The 12,688-nt window shown below is 43.7% G+C and overlaps 1 protein-coding gene across 2 annotated transcripts in view; it reads left to right on the forward strand.

Moving 5' to 3' along the window:
* NSMAF (neutral sphingomyelinase activation associated factor) overlaps positions 1 to 12,688 on the forward strand; it is a 68,254-nt gene that overhangs the window by 46,568 nt on the left and 8,998 nt on the right. For both annotated transcript variants that reach the window (XM_060200985.1, XM_060200981.1), the window contains exons 15-23: positions 270 to 360; positions 455 to 518; positions 2,279 to 2,330; positions 2,450 to 2,570; positions 3,178 to 3,309; positions 4,361 to 4,403; positions 4,718 to 4,881; positions 7,326 to 7,434; positions 10,238 to 10,296. In XM_060200985.1, the coding sequence (XP_060056968.1) occupies positions 270 to 360; positions 455 to 518; positions 2,279 to 2,330; positions 2,450 to 2,570; positions 3,178 to 3,309; positions 4,361 to 4,403; positions 4,718 to 4,881; positions 7,326 to 7,434; positions 10,238 to 10,296 (835 nt within the window). The remainder of the gene's footprint in view (positions 1 to 269; positions 361 to 454; positions 519 to 2,278; positions 2,331 to 2,449; positions 2,571 to 3,177; positions 3,310 to 4,360; positions 4,404 to 4,717; positions 4,882 to 7,325; positions 7,435 to 10,237; positions 10,297 to 12,688) is intronic.

Consider the following 12,688-nt stretch of genomic DNA (forward strand, 5'->3'; position numbering starts at 1 on the left):
TATTGATGTCGTCATTGTTGAAAAGGATAGAGAGAAATGGAGAGAGGAGGGGAAGACAGAGAGGGGGAGAGAAAGACAGACACCTGCAGACCTGCTTCACCGCCTGTGAAGCGACTCCCCTGCAGGTGCGCTCAGAGCTGGGGGCTGGAACCAGGATCCATGTGCACTTAACCCGCTGTGCTACCGCCCTGCTGCCCCCACCCCATCTGATTAACTGTATAGCCAGCACTTAGTAGTGTTTCTTTGTCTGTTTTCCCCAAATACTGTAGACACGCTACAAGGAGATGCCAGAGCCAAGGTTCATGTACGGCAGTCACTACTCCTCCCCTGGTTATGTGCTGTTCTATCTCGTCAGGATTGGTAAGATTCTTCTTGATTGTCCTTCTCCAATCAGTGTAATTTCCTGTGGAGTCTTTAGTGACACTGTTTCTCCCCCTGCCACCCCACCCCCCAGCACCAGAGTACATGCTGTGCCTCCAGAACGGAAGATTTGATCACGCAGATCGGATGTTCAACAGGTCTGACACGGAGCGCCTCGCTCGCCATTTCTTTTTCTTTTTCTTTTTATTTAAGAAAGGAGACATTAACAAAACCATAGGATAAGAGGGGTACAGCTCCACACAATTCCCACCACCCAATCTCCATATCCCATACCCTCCCCTGAGAGCTTTCCCATTCTCTATCCCTCTGGGAGCATGGACCCAGGGTCGTTGTGGGATGCAGAAGGTGGAAGGTCTGGCTTCTGTAATTGCTTCCCCGCTGAACATGGGCGTTGACTGGTCTATCCATACTCCCAGTCTGTCTCTCTCTTTCCCTAGTGGGGTGGGTCTCTGGGGAGGCAGAGCTCCAGGACACATTGGTGGGGTCATCTGTCCAGGGAAGTCTGGTTGGCATCATGCTGGCATCTGGAACCTCGTGGTTGAAAAGAGAGTTAACATACAAAGCCAAACAAATTGTTCAACAGCGATGGACCTAATGGCTGGAATAGTGCAGATGAAGTGTTGGGGGGTATTCCCTGCAGGCTCTTGTGTACTTCTGCTTTCAGGTATATATTTTTCCCCTAGTTTATGGGCACATGTGAACCTATGCTCTGTCTCAGGGGACCTGGACTGTATCTAAGTTTGGGGCCTTTATTGGGGAGTGAAACACCTGGAATGGAATTAGAGTATACTATGAAAGGAAAGGTCTCACCCGAGTGATGAAGCTGAAGGGTTGTCGTTCCACACCTGAAGTCTCTGGACACAGTCTGAAATGAAGTATGCTGGGGTGGCACTTGTTGCATTAATCACTTACCATTTCTAAAGGCTTCCGGTCATCTAGGCAGGACACTGTCACTTCTTTTCACTATTATGGATATTTGGGTTATCTTCAGCATTTTGTTATTCTCCGTGATTCTGCTATGAATTGAACACAGTATCATACAAAGGTAGAAATAAGTTGGGGGCTATCCTTATTTATAATTACCATTCAAGTAGCACATCCCAGGAGCCTGGGAAGTTGTTCACCCAGAAGAGAGCCTGCGTCATTGCACACGGCACTGGGCTTCGAGCCGCTAGTCCCACAGGGAGCGCCAGCAAGGGGGCAGCCTCACAGAAGGTTGAGCAGCAGTGCTATGGTGTCACTTCTCTCCACCTCTCTCTTTCCCTCTACCCCTCTCTCAATGTATCTGTTTCTCGCCTCTATCTAAAAAAAAAAAAAAAAAAGCTGCTGGGAGTAGTGGGAGTTATTCAGGCACCATGTCCCAGTAATAACCCTGCTGGAGAAAAAGCAAAGAAAAAGAAGGGCTGCCTTCACACCAGAAGGAAAATTCACAGAAGAAGATGAAGTTCACTTGGCGTCTCATCACACCGAGATACTTCCGTTCACATCACTATTTTAGTGGAAGTCTTCTCCAATCTTTTCCTGAGCGCCACACGTTTATTTATAATTCCTTTTGGTGTTACCTTTTCACTGCTTAAACACCTGTCCCCATCAGCCCTTAGATGAAGCTGTGTGTGTGTGTGTGTGTGTGTGTGTGTGTGTGTGTTCCTCATAGATCTAGAAACATCCCCACTCAGTCCAAGTCCTTACTGCAGGCTCACTCCCTCTTTGACGACAGAGGAAATGTCCTTTTCTGTAGGAGGGTATTCTTCCCTGGGAACTGAGAGTTAGGAGTTCATGAAGAGAAGGAGTTAATTGAAGTAAAAGGCAGAGCCACACTGAGCTTCAGAGAACATTCCACTATCACTATTGCCTGTACTTCATTTGTTGATTGATTTTTTTTTTTTTTCATATTTAGCATTGCAGAGACTTGGAAAAACTGTCTGGATGGTGCAACAGATTTTAAAGAAGTAAGCAGTTAAAAAAAAAGCTAATGATTCACCAGTCTTGTGCTTTCTTAACTACAAAAAAAAAAAAAAAAAAAAAAACCTTTATGCTGTTCTTTTTTTTTTTTTTTTTTAACTTTCAGTTGATTCCGGAATTTTATGGTGACGATGTCAGCTTTTTAGTCAATAGTCTGAAACTGGACTTGGGAAAGAGACAAGGAGGGCAGATGGTGGATGACGTGGGGCTTCCGCCTTGGGCAAGGAGTAAGTACCTTGATTTGGATCAAAGACTTTGCCTTCCAGTGTAATTTCGGTATGATCAATTCTTCAGTTGCCTAGATTAAAAAAAAAAAAAAAACAGCAATATGATCCTCAATAAGGTGATAGCAGCCTTAGTCCAGATCAGAAATATCCTATGGGTCTTTGTTGTGAAAAAATGATTTTTGTGACTTCCCTCCCCATTTCCAAATTTATATATTATATGACGTGGGGAAAAACCTCATTAAGAAATATGTGAGGGCTGGGCACACATGACCACATGCAAGGGCTAAGAGGAAGGGCTGGGGAAATAGCATAACTGTTATGCGAAAGACTTTCTTGCCAGAGGCTGCAAGGTGTAGGATTCAGTCCCCTGCATTACCAGTAGCCAGAGCTGAGCAGCGCTCTGGTAAAACATAAATAAATTCACACATCGGACACACACCTCAGGGGTCAGAAGACAGCTCACGTTAGTTACCGTGTGTGAGGACCAAGACACAAGTTCCCAGCTGCACACTCAGAAGGAATGCTGCACAGGCAGTGGAGTGGTCTGTGGGATGTAGCCCCACCGCCGGCCCCTTCCACACAGCTCTGACTAAGATTGATGTGGCAGGTCCTGAGGACTTCCTCCAGAAGAGTAAAGATGCCCTGGAAAGCAGTTACGTGTCGGAACACCTTCATGAGTGGATCGACCTAATATTCGGCTACAAACAAAGGGGAAGTGATGCCGTTGGGGCCCATAATGGTATGTGACACTGAAATCCCCATTTGTATTTGATAAAAGCACAGACAGACCAGACACTGAAGCCAGAGCGATCAGAGTTCATTTCTTCAGCAGAAACACCCGCTATCAGGAAACTGTGTGTGGAGGGGGGATGGGCAGGTAAGGGAGCCTGGACTGGACGCTGAGTATCAAGATGGAATTACTTAGCCAAAAGAACACATATTTAACCAGATAGGTGTTTCCAGAAGGTCTTTTCCTAAAGCTTTATACTTTAAGCAGGTATCCTCAACCCCATTCAACAATGCTTTCAAGAAGTCTCGATCAAAACTGATAGAACAGGCACCTGAGTTGCCCTTTCATTGAGCAGAAAGAAAAGAAGAGAGAAGCTAACAGTGATACGACTTCCCCTTCAGTTTCACTTCTTATCTGGATTTTTAAAAAATATTTATTTATTTATTTTCCCTTTTGTTGCCCTTTGTTGTTCTATTGTTGTAGCTATTGATGTCGTCGTTGTTGGATAGGACAGAGAGAAATGGAGAGAGGAGGGGAAGACAGAAAGGGGGAGAGAAAGATAGACACCTGCAGACCTGCTTCACTCCCTGTGAAGCCACTCCCCTGCAGGTGGAGAGCCAGGGACTCGAGCCAGGACCCTTACACTTTGCACCACGTGCGCTTAACCTGCTGTGCTATCACCCGACTGACTCCCCTTACCTGGCTTCTTAGCACGGGTGACAGGGAGAAGAAGCTAGGTGGCCATGTCTGCTTTCTCATATAGCAGTGAAGTTGGTCTGTATTTCTCTTGAGACGGTGAGAGAGAACGCGCGCTAGAGAGAGAACTCGTGTGTGTGTTCACACAGACATAACAGAAGGTAATCTGCTAACTACCTTTCTACTCAGCAATAGATAATTCAAATGGACCTTACTGAAGTTAGATGTCAGTTGATTTATAAAATGAAATCCTTTCTTCCAGTAAAAGTTTAACTTTGTTAATTCCAAATAAATTTTATAACTGAGCAGCACGTTTCAATAGTGTTTCACACATCTCTCTTTTTATCCTCCCCCCCCCTCCCAGTATTTCATCCTCTGACCTATGAAGGAGGAGTAGACTTGAACAGGTACATCTGTGTTGATCATTTCTACTTGAGTGACACACTAAACAATGAACTAAATGATGAGTGGAGTTAATTCGATAATATTGAGCAGTGGGAGCTTTACAGTGAACTCTTCTTTGCTTTCACCATTACGTAAGTTGCCTAAGTCGCAGAAACTCGTCTGAAGGTCTATGATGAGGTTTAGATTTGCTGTCGGTATCTGAGGCCTATCTCTCTCTCAGTATTTGAGTATGTATCTCACTTACTGGTATGTATCATTTGACATGCATGCTCCCAAGCCTAGTGGTTCACTGTATTATTTGTGTCTTGTCCTGAAGCATCGAAGATACTGACGAGAAGGTAGCCATGCTAACCCAAATTTTGGAATTTGGCCAGACACCGAAACAGCTGTTTGTGACACCACACCCTCGGAGAATCACCCCAAAGTTTAAAAGTGTGTCCGAGACCTCCAGCTATAATACTTCCATAGCAGACTCTCCAGGTAAATCTTATAAAAAGAATACATGTATGCCACTTTTGTTTCTCTCTTGTCTTTCTTGCAGTGTGGTATGGGAGCGAACTTAAAGGTTTTAAACGTGATATTGCTGAATTACCTTGGGAGCACGCTTTTTTTTCATTTTTGATAGAGATAGAGAGAGAGGACTGCCTCATCCTCCCTGGAGCAACCCAGGTATCACCCACGGTGCTTCCGTGTGGCGCTTGAGCTTAAAGCCAGGGTCTTGAGCATGGTAAGAGTACAGTCTAGTGGTGGGCTATCTCCTTGCCTAGTTTTCTTTCATGATTAAGATGTTTCTGAACAGATGAAACATGAGTTATTGTGATAAGCAGAGATGATTGTGTTTTATTTTTTCAATATTTTTCTGAAATAAAAAAACACACCTGTTGTTATGTTGTTTGTCTTTCACTATTGATTTTGAAGCTAATCAAACCACTTCCAGTTTCTGGTAGCTTTATTAAGATGACTGGTAGGGTTTGGTTATCGTCTTGATTTTCCTTTCTGTGGTTTTTTTTTTTTTTTCTTCCCCAAGCTGGTATTAAAAGTCTTAGCTTTTTGGGTGGTGGGTGGTGGGTGCCTGGTTGAGCAGACATGTTATCGCATGCAAAGACCCCCAGGTTGAGGTCCCTGGCCGCACGCCTGCAGAGTGGGGCAGCTTCCTGAGTATTGAAGCAGGGCTGCAAGTTTCGCTCTTTTACTCACTCACCCTCTCAATTTCCGTCTGTGCTATTGTATAAAAAGGCTGCCAGGAACTCTAGCCATGACCCTGTGGCAATGAGAGAGAGAGAAAGAGAGAGAGAGCCCCTCTGTTCTTTTTCTTGTTGATACATCTTGGTTATCATTGCTGCTATAGTCACCATCTATACTTGCCTTGCCTCTAAAATGCCTTCTTCCATCCCTAATTCTCCTCTCTCCTGTCACCACATACATGTATCTTGAAATCAGAGTTCTCTCTTTTATTCAAATCTGTTCTGTGCCAAGCATGTGCTAGGTGCTAAAATGAACGTGGCCCTCTTCTCACGCCCAGTCGTTGGAAAGGTGGGGGTGGGGAGCGCTCAGCTTCATCCAGTAATTCACGTTTTATGGTTCACATAAGGCAGCTTCAAACCACAAGTTCTGAGGCATAGAGTATCACCTGGAATCTTGGGAGTAAACTCATCCAATTTCTTATTCTCTCTCTCTCTTTTTTTTATTCTCTTTTTGTTGCCCTTGTTGTTTTATAGTTATAGTTGTTGTTGATGTCGTCGTTGTTGGGTAGAATAGAGAGAAATAGACAGAGGAGGGAAAGGCAGAGAGGGGGAAAGATAGACACCTGCAGACCTGCTTCATCACCTGTGAAGCGACTCCCCTGCAGGTGAGGAGCTGGGGGCTCGAACCGGGATCCTTACGCCGGTCCTTGCACTTTGCACCATGTGCGCTTAACCCGCTGTGCTACTGCCCGACTCCCTCTCTTTTTTTTAAAAATTTATCTTTTATTTATTTTTATTATTAGTTCCCAGAGCACTGTTCAGCTCTGGCCAACAGTGGTACAGGGGATTGAACCTGGGACCTGGGACCTGGGACTTTGGAGCCTCAGGCATGAGAGTCTCTCTGCATAACCTTTATGCTATCTACCCCTCCCCTGACTTCTTATTCTTGACTCTTGTTATCTGTTCAGGACGTATGCAGTCTTTTTTTTTTTTTTTTTTTGCTCACTCAGTTTGTAGCCCCATCAACGAGCTTCCCTCTGCCCTACTACAGTCTTTTTAGGTAGTTCTGGCTAAGCACTCTCTCAAGCATGAAGGAATAATCTGCTGGAGTCAGTGACCCAGGGCTAACTGAAGGTCTGTCTCTAAGAAATCATGTGCCACAGAGTTACGTCATAAATACCACAGGATTATCTTGTGATGCCACTTAAGCCCACACTGTGCTTAGTCACTGGGCCCACACCACTGTTTTACAATAATTTCTAAAAAGGGTTACTGTTCCAGTTGTTCTTAAAATATGTGTGATTAACTTAACTCGCTATCCAGAAGCACTGTTGATTTCATCTCTTCCCTTCAAAACAGAAACAAAATGGTTAGGTTCTTAGGGGGCTTCTGGGTCTGCACATATTACTGACAAGGAAGTGGTTACTCAGTCTTCTGTTTCCTGAAGTTTCTAAAGTAGAGGCCAAGTGAAAACTTCACAGGCGTCAATAAAAGTATGAAAAGACTGTAACATTCAAAGATGCCTTTAGATCTTTCTCCGAGTTATTTTTTATTCTACGTAGTTATAGATCTTATTGGCTTTTCCTTGACTGACCTGAGGATAGCAAATAAGTACATTTCAAAGCTGTTTTGTTTTGGTGGGGTATTTTGTTTTTTTCCTGCTCATTTGACTTCAGTGACAGAGTATTGTGCTTGTGATGCCTACCAGCCATGGAGTTGACTCACTTAGCAGCAATTCAGTCTCCCCAGGTGAAGAGTCTTTTGAAGACCTAACTGAAGAAAGCAGAACCCTGGCCTGGAATAACATCACCAAACTGCAGTTACATGAGCACTGCAAAATCCACAAAGAGTAAGAATGTCTCTGTGTCATCTTCACAGAAGTCGAGGATGTAGTCCGAGGTCGAATCTTTTAAACTGGGGCAGGGAGAGGTGAAGAATCCCCTTCAGTGTTACCTTGTTTTTTATCCACCCTCCCCCAAACACACACACACACACACACACACACACCCCAAATGTCTATACTGCTCAACCAAGGAGAGTCCACAGAATGAATCTGTGTGGACCCTCGGTGCTGTCGTTTCTGTTGGGCTGTCCAAAAAAGTCACAATATAGAAACTGAGTTTTCTATATTGTTGTATGCAAAAATGCACCATGATTTTTTTCAACAGCCCATCACAGTCTGTAATTCCCAAGCACAAGATGGGGTCTGCGCACAGATTTTTTTGTTCCTCTCAACATGGGCTTCCAGGTTCCTCAAGTCTTTGATGAAGCATTAGGAGAAAAATGCTCTACATTCCCCATACGGCTTAATACACATCTTTTAAAAATGACAAACATGGGGAGTCGGGCTGTAGCACAGTGGTTAAGCGCAGGTGGCGCAAAGCACAAGGACCCGCATAAGGGTCTCAGTTCAAGCCCCCGGCTCCCCACCTGCAGGGGAGTCGCTTCACAAGCGGTGAAGCAGGTCTGCAGGTGTCTATCTTTCTCTCTCCCTGTCTCCCCCTCCTCTCTCCATTTCTCTCTGTCCTATCCAACAACGAAGGCATCAATAATAACAACAATAATGACTACAACAATAAAACAACAAGGGCAAAAACAAAGGGAAAATAAATAAATAAATATTTAAAAAAAAATTTTTTTTTAATGACAAACACAGAAACTTAGAGAAGGAGTACATTACAAAGCTCAACGTTTAGGTTTGGTTTGGTTTTATTGTGGCGCTAAAGACAGAGCCAGTGTCTTTGTGGATAGTCAGCGCTGCTTCAGTTTGTCTGCTCTGTATCCTTGGAAAACTAAAGAGAAACAGGAGAGAGAGAGAGAGAGGCAAAAAGAGAAGAGAGAGAGAGAGATAGTTCAGCACTGCTCCACCATCCATGGAGTTCTACCTTGGTGTTGGGGATCAAATATAGGGCCTTCCACATGGAAAGGCATGTACTCTCGCCACTGAACTATCTCCTGACACATAAACCCTCCCCATGATTTTTAAAAAAATATTTATTTATTCCTTCTTTGTTGCCCTTATTGTCTTTTATTGTTGTAGATATCATTGTTGTTATTGATGCCATTGTTGGATAGAACAGAGAGAAAAGGAGAGAGGAGGGGAAGACAGAGAGGGAGAGAGGAAGACAGACACCTGCAGACCTGCTTCACCGCCTGTGAAGCGACTCCCCTGTAGGTGGGGAGCCAGGGGCTCGAACCAGGATTCTTATGCTGGACCTTGTGCTCCGTGCCACATGCGCTTAACCTACTGCGCTATTGCCAACTCCCGCCATACCCATGAATTTTTTTAAAATAGCTCTGATCCCTCCGATAAATTGGGCTCACTGTTAGGCTCAGAAATGTTCTGAGAGTTTCCGATTTTTTTTTTAAATAATTATTTGTTTCCTTTTGTTGCCCTTGTTTTATTCTAGTTATTGTTGTTATTGATGCCATTGTTGTTGGATAGGACAGAGAGAAATGGAGAGAGGAGGGGAAGACAGAGAGGGGGAGAGAAAGACAGACACCTGCAGACCTGCTTCACCACCTGTGAAGCAACTCCCCTGCAGGTGGGGAGCCGGGGGCTCAAAACCAGGATCCTTACGCTGGTACTTGTGCTTTGCGCCACCTGCGCTTAACCCGCTGTGCTACCGCCCGACTCCCTGAGTTTCCTGTCTTCTACCATTAAGGGTAGCCATGTACACACTGGTAGAAGCAGGTAAGAAGCAGAAAACATACCTGGTTTATCCCAATAGAGATAGGAACATCAAGGCACAGAAGTGGGACCTGTTGTCCAGCTCTGTGACCATAGCCATCCTGTCTGATGCTGTGACTTGAACTGAACATGCCAGCACATTAGGTGACTGACCCCAAATCGGAGCATAGTCTCCTTAAAAAGAGACTAACATTATTTTTTTCCTGGTGATAACGAAGACAGTGAAGACATAAATTCATCTGTAAGTATCCCAGTCAGTAATGATTCCCATCACTGAGCAGACAGAGAATTTCTGCTCAGTAATAAAGCAAGCAAATGAATTGTAAAGAATATTTTTAGCAGCTTTGGAGGGAATCTGAAGGATGATAATGTTGAAGCAGCACTACTGACTTCCAGTTAATCTTCAGAATTGTGTTAAACTTTGAATGTGGGAGGAGATAAGCCTAAGAATGTCTTCTAGACAGGAGTCGGGCTGTAGCGCAGTGGGTTAAGCGCAGGTGGCGCAAAGCGCAGGGACCGGCGTAAGGATCCTGGTTCGAGCCCCGGCTCCCCACCTGCAGGGGAGTCACTTCACAAGTGGTGAAGCAGGTCTGCAGGTGTCTCTCTTTCTCTCCCCCTATCTGTCTTCCCCTCCTCTCTCCATTTCTCTCTGTCCTATCCAACAACGGACGACATCAGTAACAACACCAATAACAACTACAACAATAAAACAACAGGGGCAACGAAAGGGAATAAATAAATATTAAAAAAAAAAAAAAAAAAGAATGTCTTCTAGCCACAGGTTATCTCCAAAACAGCACTAGAGGTCGCCAGGTGATGGTCTGGTAATGGAGAGCCTCTGAGACAGATCCGCCACAAAGCTTTGGAGAAATTATTCGGTAAAACCACATCGAAGAACTGAAACAGTCCGTTATCATAATACACAGTTGGAAGTAATCTAGAAAACCTTGTTTTTAAACAGGGCAATTACAGGAATAGCCGTCTCTGGCAATGGGTCTTCAGTCTTCACAACATCCCAAGGTACGTTTTTCTCTTTTTTTTTTTCCCCTTTATTGGGGGATCAATGTTTTACATTTGAGAGTGAATACAGTAGTTCGTACATGAATAACATTTCTCAGTTTTCCACATAACCATGCAACCCCCACTAGGTCCTCTGTCAGCCTTTTCCAAGACCTGGACTCTCCCCGCACCCCAGCCTACCCCATCCACCTCAGAGTCTTTTACTTTGGTGCAATACACCAACTCAAGTCCAGCTTCTACTTGTGTTTTCTCTGCTGATCTTGTTTTTCTTTTTCTTTTATTTTTATTCTAACCCTAACCCCTGACCCTGACCCTGACCCTGACCCTAACCCCTAACCCTAACCCTAACCCTACTGTTCTTGTTTTTCAACTTCTGCCTGTGAGATCATCCCATATTCATCCTTCTGTTTCTGAATTTTTTCACTTAACATGACTTCTTCAAGCTTCATCCAAGATGGGCTGAAAACGGTGAAATCACTATTTTTAATAGCTGAGTAGTATTCCATTGTGTATCTATACCACATTTTTTTTCTACCTGAAAAGTGTTTTACCGCCAACTATAAAATGTCCCTGTTTCTGAAGAAAGGCTGTACGGGCTGGTCAGTTAATTTTGAGCAGTTACTCTGTGGCATGATGGATACGATTTCATTCACAATAAAGAAGTGTCTTTCTGTTGCTGATAAGGTTTTCCCACACTGAAGGGGTGGGACAGAAAAAGATTATCTCCCATCTCCTCACTTAGTGATGGTCTTTTCCACCGCTGGGAGGTGAGGCCTGTCTGTTTGCTGAGGGGGTCTGTGAATACAGCAGGATGGAAGGAATGGCAGAAGCCCACATGGGACACCAGGCAGCACGCTGTGGTTTAACACATGAAAAGGAAGATCGTCACTCGACTTGTTTGCCATTTGGTGTACGTGCCAGGGTGTTTCTTGTGGGTTTAAGCTTGAAATATAAGTCATACTTTGCTAATGTGCCTGTTCAAATTTTTGAAAGCTCCTGTAGTGTGTAGCTGAAAAGATTTGTGACAGTGTTTTGACGACACATTTGAATCTGGCATGTAATCTTAAAAGAAAGGCAATGCATAAAACATTTCTTGGTGGGGCAGAGGGTGGCACACATGCTTATAATTCACAAGCACCCAGGTATAAGCCCCTGATCCCAACCTACAAGGGGAAAGATCCACCGGTATCTATATGTCTGTCTTCTCCTTTCCTCTTGATTCCTCTCTGTCTCTATCCAAATAATAATAATAATAATAATAGAACATTCCTTGATATACACAGGGTTTCCTTCCTGGTGGTCTACATAGTGTGTGGCTCATTACAGCATATCTTACCCTGTGCTGTTCAAAGCACAGTGACAGGCACTCTGGAAGGCAGGCATCAAGACAAAAAAAAAAAAAAAAAGTTACTGCCTTAACTTTCCTGCCTAGCTTTTAACGAGACTGATTTTAACAGTGTTTTGAAGTTACTTGTTTGTCCTTACCATATACAATTCCCGTTTTTAATCTTGAATAGATTATACATTCAGAGATGGTGCCCATCCAGTCACATTCTGTAACCAGCATGTTTTCCTTTCTCTTTAAAATACCATCTTGGGGTTTCCTAACAGTTTCCCACAAAACCTGGAAAAAGGCCCCACTGTAGACTAAGCAAGTTGTTGTGGACACGGGGCCCTGTTGAAGTCACTCAGATGATTCACTGGCGGAAGGAAACAGCCCATGATTTAGCAGGCCCTTCCCCGCCCCACCACCTTCTGGCTGTGCCAGCATTTTAATACCAGACAGAATATTTTATCTTTAAGCAAAGCCTGTGTATGTTCTTGCCCGGATTAGTCTAATGTGACTTACTAAATCCTGCAGTTCATTGTACTTGCATGACCTCAGAAAGCATGAGTTTTAGAATCATCAAGGCTTTAAACTTCTAAGGGTTATTATTAAACAATGTGTTGCTTTTATGGTGATTTTTTTTTTAAAGAGGGCCAAGTTTTTTGGTTTTTTTTTTTCAAAAGGTTTTTTGTTGTTGTTGTTTCTTTTTGAGATTTTAAAAATTCATAGTTCTGACTTGTGGATACCCTGATTATCTCCACTAGGTTTCTTCCTGAAAACTGTAATCTATGTAGAGAGGTGGATATTCACTGGGCCCCATCACCTCTGAAGCTGTCATTGTAACAGATTCTGACAGGATCACTGAAAGACATAAAACCTGATATTTTAAAATATTTATTTATTTCCTTTTGTTGCCCTTGTTGTTTTATTGTTGTAGTTGTTATTGCTGTTGTTATTGATGTCGTCGTTGTTGGATAGGACAGAGAGAAATGGAGAGAGGAGGGGAAGACAGAGAGGGGGAGAGAAAGATAAGACACCTGCTGACCTGCTTCACTGCTTGTGAAT

The sequence above is a fragment of the Erinaceus europaeus genome, chromosome 1 (genome assembly GCF_950295315.1).
Source record: "Erinaceus europaeus chromosome 1, mEriEur2.1, whole genome shotgun sequence".
NCBI lineage: Eukaryota > Metazoa > Chordata > Mammalia > Eulipotyphla > Erinaceidae > Erinaceus > Erinaceus europaeus.